Below are 26,038 nucleotides of genomic sequence, written 5' to 3' on the forward strand. Positions count from 1 at the left end.
AACCCATGGGCAGGGATGAAAGAAGACTCAGGAATAGACTGGAACCTGGGACTGAAACATTGTGGGGAAGGTAGGAGGTCTTCTCGTTGTGTCTCATCTCTCCTTCTCTTCCCTTTTACTGCAGATTATTTATGTACCTGGCATAGAGAAGCAGTAAATAAATATTTGTTTAACGGATGGCAATTTGTATGTCTGTGAAATAAACTGGATCCAAAGCCAATTCTCAAAACATTTCCTTATAAATATGTAGCTTGTTAAAGTGACTCATGTGTAGGGGATCATACATTTTAGAGTCTAAGCCCTTCTGTCAGCCCTTTCTCTCAGCCCTCTGATTTTTTTCAGTTGCCTATTCTGACATCAGAAAAAGGGCGTGAAATGCAGAGTTGTGCACAACTGATCTCATGAAAGATACATTAAAGACAACTCTGCTTTTACAGGAGTTGCAAAAGCAAATTTTTCTGTGACACAAGCACTGGCCCACAAGTAAGCATTTTGCTAGACAAGGAAATGAGAGGTTATTTTTGGTACATTTTTTCCCTAACCAGCATTTTTGTTTGTTTGTTTCATTTTGCATTGTTATTATTTACTGTCTAGGTTCTTGCTTTTACCTAGTTTTTGCCCTTGAGGGCTTCTTATGTTCTTGTCAGCTTATTGATATGTCTCATAAGATGTTTTATATATTTAATCTAGCATTTGGTGGGAGAATCAGCCAATCTCTAGTCTGCCATAGTGCTGGACACGAAGCCCAGTGTGCTTTTTAAAAGCGTTTTTTAAAAAGTTCATTTGTTTGTAGATACTACCCTGAGTTCTGAAGACCAGGGCCCTAACTCTGGTGGTCCAAGCTCCCGATCTGTAAAGATGAACTACCTTTACACCTACATCAAATTGCTTTTTATAAAAGACCTATGAGATAATTAATCTGAAGTCAGTTTGAAACCAGAAAGTACCGTGTAAACATACAACACTTTCTGAACTTTGAAAATAAAACAGAGGCAAACAAGCAATAAAAGTTGTAACTAAGGATAACAACCTTAGAATGATTTGTTCAATTAAAAATTTTTAGATATTTGCAGTCCTTTGTTTTCTGGCCCTAGATATGGATGGGAAAGTCTTAAGGTTAATTATTTTATTTGACATTAATTGTATAACTTATATTTTAGTGAAAGAAAAAGAAGGCAAACTTGAGCACAGTATAAAATCCATCATCATGTTTTTAAAGTTTGTGAGGAGTTACTTTAGTATATGGCTGAGCAATCTAACTTAGGATGCTTACAACACTTCATGTATTTTGCAGGCTGAGATTCTGAGTGTATAATATTCTGTAATGCATCTTAGTCTCTGTGCTGCAAGGACACTAAAGCCCTACTATAGGTAACTACTCAGATAGCTCTTCTCATTCTCAAACTGTGCTAGCAGGTGAAGTATGTGAGAGGAAACACCTCTAAGTCCATTCCAAAGAGCCTTGTGGATGACAGGTGGACCAACATGGGACTCAGGCACATGGTTATTGCTCACTATTTCCTGTAGATGCACGATATCTTAGGTCCTATGTAGAACACAGCATAGGGCCTGTCCTCTAAACATTTATATACCAAGACAGTGTATCTAAATGTATATCATTAACTCATTCTGCATTTTCTGAGCCAGTCCTCCTACATGTCAGGCTTTGTTCCTGTTCTCAAAAAGTTCATAAGGAAATAGACAAAACTACAATTACCGTTCTATGTGATAAGTGCTAGAGATAAAGAGATAAAGTTCTATAAGAGTACAGTCAAGGGCACCTAGCCCACTCTGGGGTGGGATAAGGCTGGGTGGCAAGAAACAGGGAAGGGTTCACAATGGAATTGATGCCTGGGCAGAAATAATGAAGGATAAGCAAGAATTAGCTAGGTAAGGAAAAGACGGAGGGTCAGGGCAAAACAAGAAAAAGGAGCAGCATATGTAAAGACAGCATGTACGAAGGAGTATGGCAAGACTGGAGAACCCAAGTAGTTTGCTGTATGAGGAGTTTATTTCACTTAGTTGTTATTGACACATTTGTTTTCTTCACTATGTTTGAGTGCTTGGATGATGGAGATTGTGTGTAATGGCTTCTCTGTTCCCATGTCTAGCAGTAGGCACGTAGATCGAGCATAAAAAATGTTTGATGAATGAATGACATGGTGTAAGGGAGAATAGTTAGAAGTCCATTAATGAGTAGGGTCATGTCTAGTCCCACTGAATAACAGATGGGGTAGATTTAAGAATTATTTGCAAAATAGGATGGATAGGACTTGATATATTGGAGATGGAGTATAAAAGAGTAAATAATGACTTTCTAGGTTTCTGTTTTTATTATAGGTGGATGATAATAATGATGTTATTAATAATAGCTAATATTCATTAGGCACAAATATTCATATTTGTGTCATGAAGTACACTAAGTATTTCACATATATTAAGCCATTTAATTTCTTAACAACTTAGTTACGTAGGTAATCTTATTATCCCCATTTACTGGGGCTATTAGAGATCAACTAGCCCAAGGTCACTGACACAGCTAGTAGGTGCCAAGCTCAAACCCAGGAATTCTGATTCCTATATCCATCCACATAACCTACTCTTATTTACTGCCTCTAATAAATGTGATCAATATACAGAGCGGGGGTCCTACTCAATACATATATCACACAAATTGCATGTAACTCTTTTACTAAACATAGAGACATACTGTGATGTGACTGCCTCTTTTGGATCAGATTTTCGGAAGCCTGGTTTGTATTTTCACGTTTCTTCTCTGGAGGACCTAAAGTGGGGTGGAAGTTATCAAAGAGTTGACACAAAAGATGAGAGAAGGCAGGTGCAGAAACGACATTCTCGAATGCTCTAGCAGCTGCTAGAATGCTGGGATCTAGGTTCTATCAGACTCCCCCTCCTCCCATCCATCCCCCCAGAGACAACAGACACTCACGAGCACACACACACACACCCACACACAGACACATACGTTGTAGGTACATATACACGCCGAGTGTCAGGTTGGTTCTAGCTGTCCTCCACTCACATCGAAGGTTCATTTTCCGACTCCTGGAGAGCCCAACACACTCGAAGTGAACACGAGACCGCCTGTCGAGCCCAGGGCAACAAGGCTTACCGCCAGCTCGCCCTGTTCCCAAGGAAACCGCCCGCGGAGGCACCTGGGGCCCGCGCCGGGCACCTGCGAAAGCCCCGGCTGTCGCCAGGGGGCGCGGGAGCGCGTCGGCCCCACCGGCCCCACGCCCGCCCCGCCCCCATCCCCTCCTTCCCTCCGCGGGGCCGGACCGCTCCCGGCTCCCAGCCCTGCTCCCGGCGCAGGCGCAGTCCCGCGCTCCCTCGGCGGCTCCCCCTGGTAGTGCACCCGCCGCGGCTGAGTGTAGCGGCGTTGGCCCGCAGTTCCCCTCCGCCTGTGACTCCTTCGGAGCGCGTTGTGTGCGGTTCTGCGCGCGCCCCTGAGCGCCGGCCGCGGCCGCGGTGGGTTGGTCAGGTGAGTGCGGCCGCGGGAGGGAGAGGCCCGGGGCGCGGAGCACCGCCCCCCTCGGTGCCCGCGCGCCCGCCGCCCGCGAGCCGGCCTGGAGGGGCGGCCGCGGCAGGTGCAGGTGAGGGCGCGGCGCGCGGGGACCCGGCCGACTGTCCTGGCCCAGCGAGCGCGCTCCCCCGCCTGGGCTCGCGGGCTCCGGGACCCCGGCGGAGGCAGCGGCGGGGGCTCGGGGCATCTGGGCGCCCCCTGGGGCCGCTGGTGGGCGTCGGGCGGCGGCGGCTCCTCCCCTGTCCCCCGGGCCCCGGCGCGTTACTCATTAACTGCGCGGTCCCGAGCGCTGAGGCTGGGAGCCCGGCGCCCGGTTACCTGTCGGCTGGGCGCGCGCGGCCGGGAGCTGGGGGCCCGGAGTTGCGGAGGGGGCTGTAAGGAGAGTTCGCGAACAAGTCTGGAGGCCGGCGCTGGACGGGGCGAGGCAGTAGGCGTGGACCGGGGGTCTTAGGAGACGGCGAGCTGGGCACCGAGTCGAGGCGTAGAGGTCACCCTCGGGAGGTTTCGGCGAAACCTGGTGGGCAAGAGCCAGCACCCGGGATCGCGCCTTAGGAGGCAGCTCAGTTCAGCCTGACTTTTGTTCCGGGGAGTTGAGGCGAGCTGCACAGACGTAATTGTAATTACACAGCCCTTCCAGTGTGGATAACTCGCTCCGACCGACCGCCCGGGGAAAAGAGAGTTTAATGGACTCTGGAAGTGATGGTGGTAGGTGGAATCTGCAGCACGTGAAGAGTTGTCAGTTGTTATGGGATTTAAAAAAGAAAACACATCTGTAATGGCTAAAGGGTAAGGTCTTGAAAATTAAGAGCGCTCGGTTAATACTGATTCCGAAGAGGCAGTTTAGTTGCGTGGAAATGTAGCATATTCCTAGGATACCTGTTTCCTACTCTTCTGTTTCCCTCTCCAATTTATTCCTTGCAGGGTAGGGAAACAGCCATGTAATCTTTTGCCGTGGAATGATTACATAATTGGAGGAGAGGCCGATAAGAGGATTAAAAACAATACCGTTCTATTGTAAATCTACTGAAAGACCTGGTTTCTGTTCATTATCCTCATTCATGTTTTGTTGTTTATGCCCTTTTAAAGAAAAAAAAATGGTGAATGGCACTTCAAGGAGAAGAGAGGCAGAATAGATTTGTAGACCAATCATAGTAAATATTTGATACTGGTAAATATTCCACCACTTTTATGGGACCTTGTTCTGTTAACATTTGCTATTTATTTACTAGTGCCGTGCATTTTGATAGGACACTTCATGTTTGGACAGATATGTATCCTAAATATGGTTTATGTGATATAATCCTAAAGCCCTTGTGGAATGTATAGAAATAAACTTAGCAGTTATACAGTTTTACTACAGTAGTGTATGTCTTACTATTAGAAGAAAAGCCTTTTCACTTTTTTCTTTTGCCATTCAGTAATATTATACATTGGTACATACCTTTGTGAACCAAAGTGGATACATTTAGTATAACTCTTCCTTGTGTGTTTGGCGAACACCTCATCTGTGGTATGGAATACTGCTAACTTTTCGCCAGGATGGGTAGTTGATGTTCAGCTGCTTTGTGAATTTGCTAATTCGTGGAGTTTCTAATTAGATCCAGCTGTACTTTTTGAATTGGTGTAGTTATGCATGTGCTTCCTTTGATGATATTATTTTCCTTTAATTTTCACTAAACCCTCAACCTCTGCAACACACGCATAGACACTCTACAGATAATTTTTTAAATTGAAAGAGTCTTAGAAGACAGTCTACATCATCATCTTGTTTTTTGATATGGCAGAACAAAAACTTGTAGGTTACAGTAGTTTCACATGTATTATTGTAGTTCGTTTACCTTTTTCCCCCTCCCTTTCTGAGCAGGACTCGCTGAACCAATTTTAATGCAAAACTGTCTATTTTTAAAGTTTTAGCTCCATTACTTACCGTGCATATGACCTTGAGTAAAGCATTTAACCTCTGAGCTTATTTTCTCCATTTGTAAATGGATGTAGTGTTAGGTTGAACCATATGAATTTGCCAGTATTCAGCTGTTTTTAATATGGCTCAACCTGATATGAACTTCATAATGGTGAGATGAGAATTAAATGAGATACTCCACGTGGGAGGTGGAGGAGAGGAACAGATGTTAAAGCAACAGTGTGCCATGCATCCTGCTTGTTACTTCAAGTACCTTGACTCCTCTAGTCCTCAGCACATTCCCGGAGTATAGGTGGTGGTGTTGCATGTTACAAATCAGGAAATTGAGGGTCAGAGAAGTGAAATAACTTGCCTCTGGTTACTTAGTTGTCGGTGGTCCTATAGCTGACTAATGGCAGAGCCAGGATTAAACACTGAGAGTGCCTGCCCAAAATGGAGCTCCTACCAGTTTTGCTCCTTCCATTCCTGAACTATACCTTCTGTGAAAGAGCTTTGTGACTATAAGAAGACACATAGATGAAAAGTGTTATTATTATTCATATTTCTGGTTAAAAAATATCCAAGTTTTCTGATGATGGTGGTACCAGCACTGCTGCTACTACTACGGAGTCTAGAGCTTATGGTGTATCAGGTTCTGGTGTAAACACTATGTCAACTCATTAATTCTCACAGTGACCTAGGAGTTAGGTAATACTTTATCCCATTTTATAGTTGGGAAGGTTGAGGCACTGAGAGGTTATGGAGCTTGAGGTGATGGATGCTTAAGGTCAGAGCTAGTTAAGTGAGGGCACTAAATTAGGAGTCTGGTAGTTCGTCTTTGACGTCCATGATCTTAACCACTACACTCTACTACTTCTTCATGCATAGGTTGTAATACTGAAGAATTGGTTTTAATTTAGCTTTTATGAGATACTTAATATTGGTGTAATAAGTAATTCTTAACGTATCGCTGGAGATTTTTAAATCAAATATTCATTGAGTATCTACTCTGCAAGTCACAGTGGGGGTTAAAGGAAAGACTTTTTAAGGCATCTGGAAGGTGGGCTGTGTAATCATTCCCATATCTTTTGTAAGTTCCTCAAAATTTAGAAAGCACTTTCACATATGTTGTTGTTGTAATTTTAATGAGTGCCAGATAAGACACAGTGCTAGAATAGTTAGAGAGTGGGGAGGAAGGAAGGATGAGTTGGTAGAGGTACTTGTGTGTTGAGGGAAAGTTTTGAGGATATTCTGAGGGGAGTGCACCTTTTCAAACTGAACCTTTGCCCTATATAGTGCTGGTCAAGATGTAGTTCAACAAAGCGTAGTATATTGGTTACTAAATGAATTACCTAAATACACCTGATATCCTAAAATAAAATATCTGAGTTTTTGAAAACTCCTTTCTAGCTAGTTTCTCTTTTTTTTTCTGTACTGCTGTCCTTACCTTTGCCATGTAGTACGTATCTTTTTTTTCTTTTATGCTTCCAAAGCATGGAGTATATGCCTCTAGTTTGGTATTTATTTTGATATTTACATTGTGTTTGTAAATGTTTGTTGACAATGAAGTATCTTTTTCTAGTGTACACATGCTTTGGGGGCAGGGCTTTAATTCCTCTTACCCCATTTTATAGCTTTAGCATTGGGCCTGGAACCCAGTAGGTACTGTGCTGTTTGGTGATGGATGGTCAGCGAGAAAAAATGTTAGGATGTATTGAAATTGATCTAGCAGTAGAAATGGAAATGAGTGTTCAAAGTGGGAATTGAGGGGACTAAGGAAAGGGAGGGGTTACTTACAACAGGTAACATTAACTTGCCATCTCTGTTTCCCTTCTGCTTTCCCTTTCAACTTAAAGCTAAATGAGGTAGTTTCATAAGCTTCAATTGTATATAGAAAAAAGTGAAAAAGTAATATTGATTTATCTTAGGATATCAACAACACGAAATTACATAGCTATAACCATAAGCTAAAATTACTTAGATCAGAGGGAAAAGAATGGAAATTATTGAAATAGTTCAAGTTTGAGAGATTTGTTGCTTATAGTTAACTGCTGTAAAGGAGCATACTGATGATAGCTTAGAACCAATTAAATTAGTGAATTGTCATTTGATGTGTCCAGATAATAGTATTGAGTGTTTGTTTGTGGGCATCTGATTGACAGATCAGGATAAAGTATAAAAGAACAACTAAAGTAAGTTAGAAAAACAGTAAGTAAATGTGCGTTAATTAATTTCCTGTTGGGAAGAGAATTATATTTGAACACTATACCTCAGAAGGACTTGTTTTCCCCTTCCTTCTCCTTTATCTAGGATAAACAAGGATCCCTTCTGTTTTGTAAGACAGACTCCTTTCTGTGCTCTTGTTATTTTCCCCATCATTTATTCCTTCTTAGGTCTTTATAGATATTATACATTTGTGTTATGCTCTACAATCTTTAGAACATTTTTACATTGACAGTTAAGCCATTTGATTTTCTCAAGTGTAGGCAGGGGAGATAACACCACTGTTATAGATGTTGAAACTGAAGCTCAGAGAAATTAAGTGACTTTCCCAAGTTCACACAGCCAGTTAATAACAGAATCTGAACTAGAAAGAAGGTTTTCTGAAGCTCGTTTGATCAAATGCTCAGGTTTCCCCAAACTTTAAAAATTCAGTTTCATCAATCTTGCTACAGGGTACTTGGCTGTTTTATCTCCAATTTTTAAAGGTGGCCAGGAGTCACTGTCTCTACTCTTCTCTGCTCTGCTATTTATTCCCTCTCTAAAGAGTCTTACTGTTTATTTATTTATCCAGTCAATATATACTTCAGTGCCTATTGAATATTTAGTTGACATATATTCTTACATACATAAGATAAAGAGGCTTCCACTTTTAAGGAAAAGAAACCTGGAAAACAATTATTTTTTTACATTTTTGTTCCAAGAATTTGTAATTAAATACAGTGTTAGTAACCCAGTAAGTTCTGAGAATTTTCTGAAAACCTTTAATTTTAAGAATCTGCAATAACTAACATCTCTCAATATGTTAGGTTGTACATTTAAATCCTGTGGAATTAGTAAATGGAAATTAATTTGTGGTCTGTTTTAATAAGTGGGAAGATTGTGAGCTTGACAGACCATCTGACTAATACTTCCCTTGGGTTATGAATTAAATTCACACTTATAAACATAGACTGCTTCCTAAAATGTAAATGTGAAATTTTTTTTTTTTGCTACGACCAAAATGTTAGTTTGGAAAACCAACTTTATAATCATAGGGAAAGTTAATGAGAAAATTATTTTTTTATATATACACCTTTTTGTTTTTTCTTCCTTTATATAGTATTTGAATAAATCTCAAAGCTTTCTAATTATTGAGAATTTAAAATACAATAAGTAGATGCAAAAGTATGATGAACCTCAAATTTCCCATCATCTAGCCCATCAGCAACGGTCAGTCCTGCCCCATATACTCCCCTGTATTATTCCCCCTCCTGTACTATTTTGAGCTAATTCCAGGAATTGTATAATTTCATCTGTAAATATTTCAGTATGTACCTCTAAAAGATAAGGGCAGTTAGCTACAATACTATGACACACTTTAAAAAATTAACACTAATTCCTTAGTAACAAATACCCACACTGTTTTTGAATACATCATAAGGCCACTATAGTAAAATCAGGCTTCTGTTGATTTTTATTTATATGCTATTCCTCCCCTCCCCATCAAGAGCTATAAGGGGCTGAATAAGTATTTATTTTAAACTCCAGCAAGGCAGCAAAATAGATAAGGAAATGATGATAGCAAAGAGAATATAGGGAAAAAAACCAGAAAGAACACAAAGTAATAGCAAATGCTCATTTCAATAGCAGTGCATTAGAGAAACTTTAGTTTTTTCTTTCTGAAATTAAACAAGCGTTCAGAGATTAAATAGGATTCTTCTATTTGGATTGTTCTCTTCTTACGGTTGGTTGGGTAAGACTGCCTTAGAGATCCTCTGTCTTGATGTAACCTTTATCTGAGTCTTACCCCTGACCTCCAATCAGTTTTACCTTTTAAGTGATTCTTAGATGTAGTGGAGTCAGGTGTTGGAGTCAGACGCACCAGGGCTTGAATCCTAGCTCTGTTGTTTATTGACTGTTTGACCTCGACAAAATTAATTTAATCTCTCTGATCCTCAGTTTTTATACCTGTAAAATAGACATAAGAATCATTTCAAAGGGATGCTGTGAGGAATAACAGAATAATGTACATAATGTATATGTGTATATGTCACACATATAGAATGTAATAACATAATGCATATGTGTATATGGAGAAATATAAATGAATTGTTCTGAATGTTTTTCATATTTATAGATAAATATGCCTCCGTCCCCTCATTTACAATGCTTGATCTTGGCATTAGATCAGACCTTCATAATCTCTTGCCTAGCCTGTTGCAATAACCTCTTAACCAATTGCCTCTAGTCTCCTCTCTCTAGTTAAAAGTCCTCAGGAGTCATTTTTCTAATGACATCACAGTACATCTGTACTTCCGAAAACGTAGATCTGAGCATCTCTTGGATAAACTCTAAGCAGCCGTTTCCATGTTAAATGAAGCTTTTAATTATCTGTCGCATATCTGCCTCTCCAGCCTGATTTTCTGTCACTCTTTTTTTTTTTTTGGTTAGTTTCTTTAGTGCCAAACCCTTACTCCTTGACTGTCCTGTCGTATTTCCTTGCCTAGCCCACCTACAGACTCTTATTCAGCATTTCAAATCTAACTTATATTTTATTTCTCCTTGAAACATTCTCTTCCTCCTCTCCCCCCCAACCCACAGGGTAATCATTTAGTGGCTCATGATAGGCTATGCACCTTCTTTTTAGTCCATTTTCATATCTGTGTTCTCAGAACTTAGTACCAGCATTTGCCCTGAGGAGTTGAAGCTGGCGGACATCTTCCATTCCAACTAGAATAAATATAATTTATAAAAATTATTAAGTACACTTATTTTATACTAAAATAATATATGTATAAATATATTGAATAAGTATATAACTCATTAAGATTTTTTCTAGGCATTCATTAAATGAGTTAATACACATGAAGTTCTTAACAACACATAGTTAACTGACACATAGTTAACTTTCAGTAAATATTGACTGCTGTTTTTGCTGTGATAGTGCTGACTTCTGCAAAGAAGAAATAACATGAAATGCATACTAGAAATCAGAAGCAAATGGTTTTGATCAACTTTTTTAAAATTGGAAATCAGCTTTGTTACTTAAAGCTGAGTAATAATACAGCCATCCAAGCTGTGTTGTTAATTCACCCATAAGAATTTAATGCTGTCGTCCTTTTTACTCATTTTTAGTGATCCTTGACAAGTTTAGTTTATGAATTGGGATAATCTCTGCTTGAAAATAGTTTTCTAAATTACTTATTACTTAACGCAAAGAGTACTACTGCTTAAAAATAGTTTATGTTATTCATATAAGAACTCTGAATACAAAATAAATCTTAAAGCTCCCATGTACTATTTGAAAGAGCAAAAGATTTTCAGATTAGTCTGATTGGCAGCTCATTACCAGCTAAGCTAAACATTTTATGGAAATTTCACATGCTTGATAAAGGGACTACATTTAATCTTAAAATAATCTCCTTTTTGGGAGTGACTGGAATTTAAACAATGTGTTGTAGGTAGAGGCACTGCTCAGAGGTGCTCCACTCTACGAAATACTACTTGCATTTCTCTTTTAATTCTCACCCTGTGAGGAAGAAAACCGAGCTACAGATTTCCAGATGAGAGAACCTAGGCACACATTGGCCCAATAACTTGATAGAAGCAGAATTCAGACCTGCCTCTCTTTGAGGTTTGGGTCTTATGTTCCTAGCCTGTGCTCCAGTTTATGCAACATTTGTATTTTCCATAAATACTTTGCTTTCATACCTTAGACATGCCTGGAAAGTCCTTCCAGGGGGTTTATCTTTCTCATTATTTCCTACTCTTCTTTGGGTCTTTTCCTTGGCTTCACTTTTTCTGGGAGTCCTTTCCTTCTGATTTATTTGCCCCTCCTGTGTGGTCTCTTAGTAGCCTTTGCATATTCTATAGCGTTTATCACACTATCATTGCCACTGTCAGTGTCTCCTACTATATTGATACTATTTGGGAGCAGAGATGATTTATCATCTTCTTTCCCCAGAGCCTAGCACATAGTAGACTCTCAATGAATATTTGTTGAAAGAATAGTTGAGTGTTTATAGGAAAAATAGGGTGGATGTTGCAGGGATGATGGATTTTAATTCAGCTTAAGGAGAAGCGTTTTTACATGAACCATCTAACAGTGGAAAGGCAAAGCAATTCTAGTAGTAGTAGTGTGGTGTGGTGGTGAAGAGCTAGGACTCTGGAGTCCAACAGACACAGGTTTTATTTATTTATTTTTTATTTATTTATTTTTGAAGTCTTTTATTGAATTTGTTGCAATATCGCTTCTGTTTTATGTTTTGGTTCTTTGGCTGTGAGGCCTGTGGGATCTTAGCTTCTGGACCAGGGATTGAACCTGCACCCCCTGCATTGGAAGGCGAAATCTTAACCACTGGACCGTCAGGGAAGTCCCAGACATAGGTTTTAATACTGGCTACCCTAAGCTGCAGCTTCCGCAACTGTACATGTACTGGAACTATACCTGATATTTAGTAAATGCTCAGTAAATATTAACTGTTATTATGAGAGACACCATCCTATAATCCTGTGTGACTGGGGGGGACTGGAAGTTTGATAGCCCAGCTCCCCATACCCTCCTTCTCCCCCTGGATTATTTTGAAGCAAATCCAGGTAATTTTATTTCATCTATAAATACTTTCGTGTGTATCTCTAAAAGGTAAGAATTTTTTTTGTGTGTGTAACCATAATACCATTATCTCTAAAAATGGACAAAAATACGTAGTAATATCAGTAATATCCAGTGTTCAAGTTCCCTTTATTGTCTTATAATATGATTTTACAGTTGGTTAATTCAAATAAGAATTCAGACAAGGTCCATACATTATATTTCATTATGTCTCTTAAGTCTCTTTATAAATTCCCTCTTTTTTTCCACTTTTATTTATTGAAAAAACCAGGTGGTTTATCCTGTAGGAGTTTCCCAAAGTCTAGATTTTTCTGTTTTTGTCCATATGGTATTATTTTTAATATGTTCTTCTAGACTCTGTATTTCCTATAAACCGATGAAGATGTTATTTTTAGTATGTTCCTCTAGCCTCTTTCCTATAAACTGATAAAGACCTGAAGGCTTGATTGGATTGGGATCTTTTTTTTCTTATTAGGGGGGCAAGAATGCTTCATGGATGGTGGTACTGTTCATTTCCTGTTTTACCACATAATTCTCATAATGTCTGATTTTCTCCCTTTTTGTGATAATAATGTCATCAGTGAGTTCAGGTACTGTCATTCTTATCCATTATTTATAAAGTGCCCCAGATTTTACCTTAGGGTTTTAATAGTTATTGATAAGTGTTGCCTAGACTCATTATTTCATTAGGATTGCAAAGTTATATTTATTAAGTGGGATTCTTTTAAAAGAAGGATTTTTCCTCATAAACTATTTAGTTCTTTAATGTATAGGAAAGCCAGGGTGAATACTGGATTCTTTCCTTTATTTTACCAGTTTTCAAAATAGTGAATTTGTTCCATAGCACTGATCAAAAGGGACCAGTGAGATTTTTTTGTTTTGTCTTATTTTTAGTATAATCATGAACTCATGGGTTTAGAATTATTTTTTGTTCTTTACAGGTATTATCCTTTTTGATGTTCCGATTATCCCATCTTTGGTTAGTGGGAGTCCTTTTGATACCACTCCAGTAGTCTTTGATAGCTTTCTTGCTTCCTGGTAAAACAAGATGTTGCAAGGTCTTTTTGTACATTTACTGCCCAGGGCTTGGAATCAGCCATTTCTCCGAGGAGCCCTTGTTCTTTTTTCATAGGAAATGGTATTACTCTGGGCACAAGGGGTACTCATTGCTCCTGATTTGGTTGCTGTTGTTATACGTTTTCAGTGGATAAAGGTAGACAGCTCTTTAAATAGAAAAAAATTTCCTGATATTTCTGATTCAAATTTAGGACTTCAGAATTTTAAATTCCTTGATTTTGTATTTTGTATCTCTTTTCTCATATGTTGAAAATCTTAGTTCTGAATGATATTAATATAATTTGTTTTATCTTTTATAATAGTTTCAGAATAGCAGTATCAACATTACTTACTGATATGATTACTGAAAATAGTGTATGATTTTTTTAACTTCCTTTTGACCTTAGAATATATTCCACTAGGGATATACAGTTTTATTACTATGTTTTAAAATCATTTGAAATAGTTCTTTTTGATGTTGGTTAAAACTACCATGTTAGTACACAGCTAGATTCATTTGTTTTATTTTTAGATATTCTTTTTTAAAATCCAATTTTGTTTTATCATTTTTGTGGTTCCAAGTTCAAATTCAAATCTACAAAGCAGGGTACATTTGGAAAAGTATAGCTTTTATGCCTGTCTCCTCTTCCTTTTCTCGCCCTTTCCTAAAGGTAACTGTTTTTTTTTTTTTTAAATTAGTTTTTGGTGTATCCTTCCATTTCTAAAATATAAGAACATATGAAAAAGTATATATATAATTATATATATATAAATAAATTTGTATTTTCTCCTTTCTTAGATAAAAAGTAGCTTACTACTTTTACTTGTCTTATTTTCAACGCTTTTTTTATTGAGTGTGAGAGTAAAATTTTTCAGTTTAATGAATGAGGTTGTTTTTTTGGATTTTATGATGAAATTATATGGTATATTGGTGCTTGTGTTTGGGAATTTTTCGAAGTTCTGGGAAAGTATTAGGCATGATTATCAAAGTACTATTGTAGGAAAGAAAAAAATTGGGAAGAGAGATTGGATTCAGATCATAGAAGACCTTGATTTTCCGGATAACAAGTTTGGAATTTATTCTATAGACAGTGGGAAATCAGTTAAGGTTTATAAGATTTCTTTATATTTTTCAAGTGAAAAACTTGAGTGGTACACTTTTTAGTTTTCATGTAAATTTTTAACATAATTGTGTAGTTGCATGAAATATTTTTTACTGATGGAAAAACTGAAGCATACATGTTATTACTAACGGCTGACTGATAACAGATGTTTATTTGTACTCTGTGCCAGTTACATAGTACACTACTAAATACTTTATGTGGATTGTCTGACTTAATCCTCACAGCAACCTGGAGAAGGGAGGGAATATTATTATTCCCATTCTCATCCCATTAGAGGAGAAATTTAAGGCTTAGAGAAATGTAATGCATTATTCTGGATTGGATCCTGGGCCTATCCAGAACGTTGTTAGGATAATCAGTGAACTTTGATTGGGGTCAGTTGTTTAGATGGTAATAGTGATCAGTGTTAACATCCTGATTTTGGTGATGGTTTACTTAGGATATATACACTGAGATATTAAGGGGTAATGGGCATCATGCTTCAAACCTATTCTCAAATGGTTTGAAAATGTTAACAGTTTCATAATCTGGGTGAAATATGTACAGGAGCTCTGCAACTCTTATGTAAATTTGAAATTATTTCAGAATAAAAGAAAAAAACACAGACTCATCCAAAGTCAGAGCCAGTATGAGGCAGAACAGAACAGTTAGTTGAACTAAGCACATGTGTCTCTTTCTTTACTGCCTCTTCTCCTTATTCTAATCAAAGTCACATATGATAGCAAAGTTAAATATATCAAGCAAATTTTTATTCATTCCTCATTGTTAAATATTTATTAATTACGCACTGTAACACTGTTAGCCATCACTTTCAATTTTATTCTGAATCAGATTGTATGCCTTTTGTAGTGTTTATAGTCTGAGATCACTTAATAAATTTTAAAATATTGTAGTTTCTTTCCTTTGCTGTCTCTTTTCATTGTAAGTTTATAGTTTATAATGGACTGTTAAACACATTTTATAAATATACATCTTAATTTAATTTTAAATGTCACTATCTCAAAATAATTTCCTGCTTTTTGTTTTAACATAGGTTATCCTATGATGAGGCATTTGCTATGGCTAATGACCCCTTGGAAGGTTTCCATGAAGTAAACCTTGCTTCACCTACTTCTCCAGACCTTCTTGGTGTGTATGAACCGGGAACTCAAGAGCAGACTACCTCACCAAGTGTCATCTACCGGCCACATCCTTCAGCTTTATGCTCCGCCCCTATCCAGGCTAATGCCTTAGATGTTTCCGACCTTCCTACACAACCTGTGTATTCATCCCCCAGACGTTTAAATTGTGCAGAAATATCTAGTGTCAGGTAGGAGATCATCAAAATGCTTGTTTTAGAGTATTGTATTAAACAAACGAAGTTTGCTTGGTTAACTTATTTTAAGTTTTATTGTTTTAGAAAACTTGAATAATATAAGGTTGTTCATGAAGAGCAATACATGTTAATGCTCAAGAGCAGGGGTCACAAACTTTTTATGTAAAGGACCAAATAGTAAATATTTTAGGCTTTGTGGGCTACACAGTCTCTGTTGCAACTGTTGGACTCTGCTGTTAAAGTGTGAAAGCAGCCGTAGACAGTATGTAAATGAATATGCTCCAATAAGACTTTATATATAGACAGTGAATTTTGAATTTTATATAATTTTCTTGTGCCACAAAATATTATTATTTTTTTTCAACCATTGAAAATGTAAAAATCATTCTTGGCTTGTAGGCCTTAAAAAACAGGTGGCAGGCTGGATTTATCCTGCATTTAGTTTGCAGACCCCTGTTCTAGAGTAGCACTATCCAATAGAACTTTCTGGGATGATGAAAATGTTCTGTTTCTGTGCTGTTTAATATGATAGCCATTAGACATATGTGGCTATGAAGGACTCTAAATGTGGTTGCTTTGGCTCAGGACATGCTATTAATTAGATATAGTGGTGAACAGATTGGATAATGCAGTTATAGACGTGTGTTTATGCCAGTTATATTTAAGCACATGCTGATGTTTTTTGAACTCTCCTTTACAGCATCCATGTTACAGACCCAGCACCTTGTTCTACCTCTGGAGTCACAGCTGGGTTAACTACATTAGCTACAAGAAAGGACAACTGTAACGCAGAGAGGGAATTTTTACAGGGTGCTACCATAACAGAGGCTTGTGATGGCAGTGATGATATTTTTGGGTTGAGTACTGATAGTCTGTCCCGCTTACGAAGCCCATCTGTTTTGGAAGTTAGAGAAAAGGGCTATGAAAGATTAAAAGAAGAACTTGCAAAAGCTCAGAGGGTAAGCAAAAAGATATTTTATTTTTCCATATGTTATATTCAAAATTAATATTTATCCATGGGGGGGGCAACTCAAGTGAAATCATTACAGTTCTTCACTTATCTTTTGCATATGCACAGTCTCAGCTCCTGTTGGGCAGCATTTAGGAATCTGTGAAATTGAGTAGTAAAGAAGCTCATCTAAGAGTACAAACTAGAAAAAAGAGATTCTTAAATTCTTTTTGTGCCCCCCCTATATTGCCTGTTTCCTGTCTTGCATTATCTGTAATGCAAATTTGGTGAGTTATGTTCCATGTGTGGGTTTTTTCCTCTCTGTATGTGATTGACTTTGTGATTATTTACTTGAAGCCATTCAGTCCAAATCATTATGTTTTGAGGAACTGTTTTAGTAATAGTGCCTTGCCATTCAGCTGGGTTTGAATATTTTCTGTACCTTACCTTGGAGAATTTTCTTCTCCTAGTGATTTGTTCTGTTTCTCACTTGGTCATCTTTAAAATTTCTATTTATTCCCAAATTTGTGAGTATATCTCATTCTTTTACTGCGTCTGTAATTAAATTTTAAAGGGAAATTTGTAGCACTAAATATTCATACATTAGAAAAAAGGAAAAGTTTCAAATCAACAATCTAGACTCCCACTTAAAGAAACTAGAAGAAGAACAGCAAAATAAAACCAAGAGCAAGCAGAAGGAAGGAAATAGTAAGGAGCAGAAATCAATGAAATTGACAACAGAAAAACCAGAGAAAATGAATGAAACAAAGTCCTGGTTCTTTAAAAAGATCAGTAAAATTGAAAAACCTCTAATAAGACTGATAAAAAAGAACAGAAGACACATTGTCAATAGCAGGAATGAAACAGAGGGTATCACTACAGACCCTGCAGACATGGAAAGTATAATAAAGGAATAATACGAACAACTACGTATATAAATTTCACAACTTAGGTGAAATGGACCAGTGCACATTTAGAAAATTGAGGCAATAGGGAAAACATTCTATGACATGATTTCCAGCATATTATGACATTTTACAAACATATATTCCCATCTTCTCCCCACCAGACTTTTCTCTCAAGAGCATAACATTGATTTTTGTATCCCCAGTGCCTAGAATAATACAGGACGATGCCTGGCATATATGTCTCTTTATAATGCTTCAATGAATGGCTAATGCTTAAACATCCATGAAGATATGTGAAAACATTTTTGGTTGAATGTATATTTATCAGAAAGAAAAATCAGTAGCCTTTTTAATCTTTTCCCAAAGGTAGGGGGTCTGGTGAGATGTGGCTATATTTGGCATCTGTCATTTGGCTGAGACTCTCATCTTAATACAGAGTATTAAGTGAAATAACAATTTATATAGAGGTAAACTATTGAACATATATATCTATCTTTGGGAATACATTGTGGTTACTGATTGATCAGAATATATTGCTAATTTCTTAGCTCAAGTTTGGAGTTATTTTTGAAATCTAAGTTTGTTGTATTTAGAAGTACTGTCGAGGTAATTGAAATGATAATGATGTGTGAACACATGCATATGGTGAATTTTATTATGAAGAGTACAAGATAGTATTAATACTTACTTAGAGCTCAAGACTTGAAAAGGACTGTTGAATATGAAAATACTTCCTGAATTAATGGCAACTCGTGAATCAAAATTATGTCAATAGTCATTCTGTTTATTCTGATTATTCTTTTAAGAGTGGCCAGAAAGTTACCATTTTTCCAACCTTTTACTCTTAACCTATTTTTGTCTCCCTATTTAAAATGGGCTTTCTTGAAGGCAGCATATTATTAGATCTTGCTTTTTATCCTTTCTGATAATCTCTGCCTTTTAATTGGTGTGTTTATGTTAGACTATTTACATTTAATGTGATACAGTTTGGTTTAAATCTGCCATCTTACTATTTGTTTTCTGTTTGTCTCTTCTGTTTCTTTTTCCCTTTTTTCTCCTTTTATGCCTTCTTTTGGATTAATTCCATATGTTTTTGTGATTTCATCTTACCTCCTTTGGCTTATTGGCTGTATATCTTCATTTTGCTAATTTAGTGATTGCTTTAGGGTTTGTAGTATACAACTTTAACTTATCACTCTCTACGTTCTGATAATATTATACTATCTCACATACAGTATAAGAACTTTACAAAAGTATGCAGTTGACCCTTGGACAAAGTGGGGTTAGGGGCACTGACCCCTGTGCAATTGAAAATCTGCATATGACTTTATGTGGTTCTGTATCTGTGGATTCAGCCAACCATAGATTGTGTGCTACTGTAGTATGTATTTATTTTTAAAAATCCACATATAAGTGGACACATGCAGTTCAAACCCATGTTGTTCAGGGCTCAACTGTACTTTTGTTTTCACCTTTCAGTTTTTGTGCTGTGATTGCCATAATTTTACTTCTTTATATGTTTTATTTAAATTCCACAATACATTTAAATTATTTTTTCATTAAACAGCTGGTTATTTTTTAAAGGGATTTAAATATAAGAATCCTCATATTTACCTATATAATTACTATTTCCAGTGCTCTTCATTCCTTCATGTGGATCCAGATTTCCATCTGATACCATTTTCCTTCTGCTTGGAGGACATCCTTTAACATATTTGTTATGTGTGTGCTGCTGATAAATTATTTTCAGCTGTTGTATATTTTAAAAGGTTTTTTTTTTTCCACCTTTGTTTTTGAAATATAGTTTCACTGGGTAAAGAATTGTAGGTTGATAGTTTTTTTCTTTTACTACTTTAAAGATGTTGCTCTAGTGTCTTCTAGCTTGCACTGTCTCTCATGAGAAGTTAGCTGTTATCCTTACCTTTGTTTTTCTGCATGTGATGTGATATTCCTCTTTATCACTGGCTGTAAGCTATTTGATTATGGTGTGCCTTGGTGCAGTTCTCTTCAGGTTTCTTGAACTTGGAATTTGTTGAGCTTCTTGAATTTGTGGGTTGTTTGTTTTCATAGAAATTGGGAAATTTGGGCCATTATTTCTTCAAAAACATTTACTTACCTTCCCTATCTCTCCTTTCCTTCAGGACTCCTATTATGTGTACATTAAACTGCTTAAAGTTGTCCCATAGCTCATTGGTGCTCTATTCATTTACTTTTTAAATCTTTTTTCTCTCTGTGTTTCATTGTGTATAATTTCTGTTGCTGTGTCTTTAATGTCACTACTCTTCTTTTTTCCCCCTGTAATATCTAATATGTTAATTCTATACAATGTATTTTTTTATCACAGACATGTTAGTCTTCATCCCTGAAAGTTTGATTGGGTCTTTTAAGTGTTTCATTTGTTTTCTTTAACATGCTTAGTCTGTCTTCTAGCTTCTTGAACATATGAAATACAGTTTAATAACATTTAATCCTTGTCTAATAATGCTTTTATCTCTTCACGTGAAATGCTGGAACAAATCATGGGCCTCACTTTATTGTTTCCCGTTTCTGGAGAATCACTGTCTTTTTTGCCAGATGTCCAATGTCTTAAAAATCATTTCACAATTTTTTTCTGGTTTGTTTTTAGTTCTGTCAGGCAGGGTGGTAAATATGATCCCTGGTACTCTATCTTGATTGAGAGTGAAAGTTCTATTTCTTCATTTGTATTGTTTGCTTTGCCCCATCCCAGTTAACCCCAACACAGAAGTCTACACTTAAACATACACTTCAATAATTTTGAGCTTCATGAAGATAAGGATTACATGTGTTTTTGCTCATGATTATATCTTGAGTACATAATGGCTTCTCAACACATTCTGTTGATTAAATGAATATATACATGTGTATGCAGTTAACACTGTTGTGTAAGTAGACACACATGCATAATATATTAGTTAGGGATGTGCTAGCTTCTTGTAAGATACCCCTAAATTTTAGTGACTTGATAGAAGTTCATTTTTATTCATTTAACACTTTAAAGCAAATGTTCATAGTTCACAGGCAATTCTTTGTGAAATAATTCGGGAATCTATGCTTCTTCTGTCTTGGACCTTTGTAATCTTTTAGAGTTTTATTATCATATCTAACCAGTGAAGTGAAGGGAAAAGAAAACTTGGAGAAAGCACACCTGCTTCTAAAAAGCTTTGACTTAGAAGTGATACACATAACTTTTGCTTACATTCCATTGGTGTGAACCAGTTTCATGCTGATACTTAAATGTGTGATGGGCTGGGAAATGTAGTCTTTGGTGGAGTAACCACGTACCAGCAACAAATCCATACTGTGTGTAGGGGGAGCAACCATGTGGTTATTGATTTTCAGGTGCGGGGATGCCAGAGGTGGTGATGTAGTCCTTCACTTGTTTGGCCTTCTACAGGTCATTGCGGATGAACAACTTTTGGTGGAATCCTGAGACAGAAGTTGGGTTTTAGTACATCACTTTTAAAATGTAGATTCCTGGAGTCTACCCCAGATTCTCTTGAAACAAAATTATTGTATTGAGGCTTGAGGGTATGCATTTTCAATAAACTATGCTATTGATTCTTTTTTTTATATATATAAATTTATTTATTTTATTTATTTATTTTTGGCTGTGTTGGGTCCTTGTTGCTGCTAGCGGGCTTTTTCTAGTTGCGGTGAGTGGGGGCTACTCTTTGTTGCGGTGTGCGGGCCTCCCATTGTGGTGGCTTCTCTTGTTGCGGAGCGTGGGCTCTAGGTGCATGGGCTTTAGTAGTTGTGGCATGCGGGCTCGGTAGTGGTGGCTCGCAGACTCTAGAACACAGACTCAGTAGTTGTGGCTCATGGGCCTAGTTGTTCCACGGCATGTGGGATCTTCCCAGACCAGGGCTCGAACCCGTGTCCCCTGCATTGGCAGGTGGATTCTTAACCACTCTGCCACCAGGGAAGCCCTCCTTTTTGTTTTTTAATGGAAGTATAATTGATTTACAATGTTGTGTTAGTTTCTCGTGTACAGCACCCTATTGATTCTTTTTTTTTTTTGTGGTGTGCGGGCCTCCCTCTGCTGCGGCCTCTCCCGTTGCTGAGCACAGGCTCTGGACACGCAGGCCCAGCGGCCACGGCCCACAGGCCCAGCCGCTCCGCGACACGCGGGATTCTCCCAGACCGGGGCGCGAACCCGGTTCCCCTGCATCGGCAGGGCGGGCCTCCCTCTGCCGCGGCCTCTCCCGTTGCTGAGCACAGGCTCCGGACACGCAGGCCCAGCGGCCACGGCCCACAGGCCCAGCCGCTCCGCGACACGCGGGATCCTCCCAGACCGGGGCGCGAACCCGGTTCCCCTGCATCGGCAGGCGGACTCGCAACCACTGCGCCACCAGGGAAGCCCCCTATTGATTCTTATATTCACTAAAGTGTGAGACCTACTGATATAAGGTGTTACTTTCAACGTTTAATTATTCTTCCTTAAAAGAGAATGAAAATGACTTAGAAAATAAAATCCGGTGGAATAGCTTGTAGCCAAAGTCATTCAAAACACATACTCGTACAGATCCATGTTTAGCATGGCCCTACTAACTGTGACCAAGGGTGCTTATAAACATTTACTGTGTTCTTTTATGAACAAACATTTCTTGAGTAACCAAAGTTCTCACAGCTTGTATTAGGCCCTATAGAGGGAAAAATAAATTAGACTTTACCCTACTCTTAAGGTCCTTACTAGTTGGGGAGAAAAGACATGTATGCGTGGTGATGTTTTATTGATCCTTAGTTGTACGTTGTCCCTCATTTTAACATCTCTGAAATCAGTATGAGTTTTAAAATTGCTCCCAGCTAGGCAACAGTCATAAGAGTTGTCATGCCTGCTTGCGTGCTAACTTGCCTGTAGCTGTACATGTTGTTATTAAATCAGTTGAATTATGTGAGCTGGGTGCTGAATTACTGGGTTAAATGTCCTAAAAGGATCTCACTATGATAGGACATCAAAACAAAGAGAAAGGTACAAAAGACAATGACATACGATAAAAATTTGTGTCTCCATCAGTTTAAAAGAGTTCTTCCTATAAAGTACAAAATGAAAATTCTAAGTGAAAAAAAAAAAAACCATCAGATCATAGTTTCATTGCCAGCAATTTTTCTTTCTTGTTGTATAAAATGTTTATCGTAAAATTAATGAGTCTTAAATTTGATGGAATATACTTGATCATAAGAGTCCTGATTTTCTGTGTTTGAAATATCCCTCAAATTTCTTTTCTCTAGTACTACTACTCTTAAGTCTGTGTCTCTTGCCTGAAATACTTCAGTAATCAACTGTCTTCCCTGTCTCCAGTCTTTTTTATTTAACCTAACCACACAGTTCAAGGTACTGTTTTGAATTGCAGTCTGATTGTCACTGTCCTGTTTAAAATCCTTCAGTGACTTCCTATTGTGTTTGGGATGATTTCCCCTTTTCTTTGAAGTAAGTTCCACTTTCTTAGCCAAGGCTTTTCAGGACTCACCATAACCCTAACTTTCTGACATTATCTAACTGTGGCATCCACCCCTCCCCATCTTTAGCCACTGTGGAATACACTGTTTTAGTCTTTACATTTGGCAGGCTCCTACTTTTTCTAATATGTGCACATCACTATGATAGCCCTTATCAGTTTTCCTTGTGAATCTGTTTAAAGATTTGCTGCCCTCAGTAGGCTATGGCTTTGTGAAAAGCATGGACTGGGCCTCATTCCTTTTCTCTTTCCTGCACCTAGATGAATGCCTGATGCATTGTTAGCACGAAATTAATGTTTGTTGAAGGAGTGAATTTCGAATAGCTATTTTACAGTGTAAGGTACTGATAATGAAAAGTACAAATGACATTCTAAAATGTATTCACATGAAATACAAATTTGAGTTCATATGGGTAGATTGATTTAGACCTAGAAGCATAAAGATAAAGAGTCAGAGATTTATGCCCAGTCCAGGTGGATGAGATCAAATTGGGGAATGAAACAGGAATGAATCAGACCACTTTAACTCTAGTTTTAGAGTATGGATCAAGGGTAATAACTCTGAAAAGGAAAACTGAGCACATATTGTAGAGGGTCTTTAGTATCAGGGTGAGGTTTACTTTGGTAAGTGGTAGGGAATGATTCAAGAATTTGCCTTTGTGAATGACATACGTATTGCTGTGAGGATTGGAAGCTTCTCAAGGGGACAGTATCTTACTTGGTTTTGTATCCTGAGGGATTACCGTAGTACCTACATAGTAGGAAATGTTGAATGAATTGACTTAGTTTTCATATATAATTATAAAATTGTGAAATTTTAGAGTTCAGAAGGATCTGGAATTAAACTTATGCATTTACAGAGTTATAAATTAACTCAGGGAGAATTGGCATCTTTATGATGACTGTCTATTCAAGAACATAATATGTCTTTCTTCCTATTTATTTAGGTTTACTTTTGTATTTTGTATTTGAGAGTATTCCATTTTGTGTTGTAGTCTTTAGCATTATGAAGTTTCCTTTATCTACTTTAATGACTTTTGCCCTGCCTAGTCTGATATCAATATTGAGGTCTCTGTTTTGTTTCTATTTGTATTATATTTTTTAGTGCACTTCTATCCATCCTTTTATTTTTAATCTGTCTGAATCACTTAGTTTTAGGTGTGTCTCTTGTATAGAGAATAGAGATGGATTTTGCTTTTTTAGCCGATCTGAAAATCATTTTCTTTTAATAAGTGAGTTGCACACATTTGTATTTATTGATAAGTATTCTGCATTGGGGCTTGTTTCTGTCACATAGCTTTCAAATGTCTACTCTATGAATACAATTCTTTTCACTATGTGCTCTGTTTTCTTTGTGCCCTCTTCCTTTTTTTCCTATTTGGTATTTTGGAAGGTTTGATTTCCATTCTAGTTGTTACCTGTAATCAAAGAATTTCTCTTAGCCTTTCTTTAGGTACTGACTTTGTTCCCTACTATAAGCAATACCATAAAATTATCTAGTAACTATTTCTTTCCTTCTCCTCTATCATTTAATTTTAGTTAAAGGTATTATCTTAATGTTAATGTCTATGGTGTTAAATATGTTTAGGTTTATACTAATTGATTTGTGACCCTTAAGTTATATCCCTTTATTCCCAGTTTATATTTAAGAAGTTAGTGAATTTAGTTTCATCTTTCTCCTATTTTGTTGTTTTGTTGTTGTTGTTGTTTTGTGTGTGTTATTTTTACATTTCTAAAACTTACAACATTTATGTAACTGTTTTCTCAACTTTATCCCCATTTAAAAAAACAGACTTTTTTTAGAGCAATTTTAAGCTCATAGCAGAAATGGAGAGGAAAGTACAGAGTTGCTATATATCCCCTTTCCCCACATATGCATAGCCACTCCCACTATCAACATCTCACCCCAGAATGGTATATTTGTTACTGTTGGTGAACCTATATTGACATGTTATTATCCCCCATTTACTTTAGTGTTTACATTAGGGTTCGCTCTTGGTGTTGTACATTCTGTGGATTTTGACAAAAATATAATAATGTGTAGCTATCATTATAATATCATATGGAACAGTTTCACTGTCCTGAAAATCCTCTATGCTCTACCTATTCATCCCTCCCTACCCCTCAGCCCCTGGCCACCCACTGATCTTTTTACCATCTCCATAGTTTTCCCTTTTTCAGAATGTCACGTAGTTGGGGTCATACAGTATGTAGCCTTTTCAGATTGAATTCTTTTATTTAGTCATGCATTTATTTTCCTCCATGTCTTTTCATGGCTTGATAGCTCATTTCCACTTAATGCTGAGTAATGGTTCGTTATTTGGATGTACAAAAGTTTAATTATTCATTTACTTACTGAAGGATATTTGGTTGCTTCCAAGTTTTGGCAATTATGAATGTGTAAACATCTATATGCAGGCTTTTGTGTAGATACAAGTTTTCATATCCTTTGGGTAAATACCAAGGTGTATGATTGCTGGATCGTGTGGTAAGAGTATGTTTGGTTTTGTAAAAAATTGCAAGCTGTCTTCCAAAGTGACTGTACCATTTTGTATTCCCACCAGCAATGCATGAGAATTCGTGTTGCTCTCCATCCTTGTCAGTACATACTGTTCTCAGTGTTTTGGTTTTTGGCCGTTCTTATAGGTGTATGGTGGTATCTCGTTGTTGTCGTTTGCATTTCCCTGATGACATGTAATATGGAATGTCTTTTCATATGCTTATTTGCCATTTGTATATCTTTGGTGAGGTGTCTGTTCAGATCTTTTGCACATTTTTTAATCAGATTGTTTTCTTACTGTTGAGTTTTAAGAATTCTTTGTATGTTTTGGTTAACAATCCTTTATCAGATGTCTTCTGCAAATGTTTTCTCCCAGTCTGTGGCTTGTCTTTTCATTCTTGTGTATTCCCGTCTTCTAGTTGTAGTTCTACAGTTAAATACATTTGCTTCT

The 26,038-nt window shown here is 37.4% G+C and overlaps 1 protein-coding gene across 5 annotated transcripts in view; it reads left to right on the forward strand.

Moving 5' to 3' along the window:
* The first annotated feature begins 3,333 nt into the window (after window positions 1–3,333).
* Window positions 3,334–26,038, forward strand: part of RAB3IP (RAB3A interacting protein) — a 46,146-nt gene continuing 23,441 nt past the window's right edge. For 2 of the 5 annotated variants that reach the window (XM_028490385.2, XM_028490386.2), the window contains exons 1-3: window positions 4,246–4,330; window positions 15,472–15,747; window positions 16,454–16,712. In XM_028490385.2, coding sequence (XP_028346186.1) covers window positions 4,290–4,330; window positions 15,472–15,747; window positions 16,454–16,712 — 576 coding nt within the window. In that variant the 5' untranslated portion in view covers window positions 4,246–4,289. Of the gene's footprint in view, window positions 3,503–3,595; window positions 3,615–4,172; window positions 4,331–15,471; window positions 15,748–16,453; window positions 16,713–26,038 lie in introns of those variants that run through there. The other 3 variants (XM_055085201.1, XM_024122951.3, XM_055085202.1) reach the window with 3 other exon arrangements.

Source organism: Physeter macrocephalus, chromosome 6 (assembly GCF_002837175.3).
Source record: "Physeter macrocephalus isolate SW-GA chromosome 6, ASM283717v5, whole genome shotgun sequence".
In the NCBI taxonomy this organism is placed as follows: domain Eukaryota; kingdom Metazoa; phylum Chordata; class Mammalia; order Artiodactyla; family Physeteridae; genus Physeter; species Physeter macrocephalus.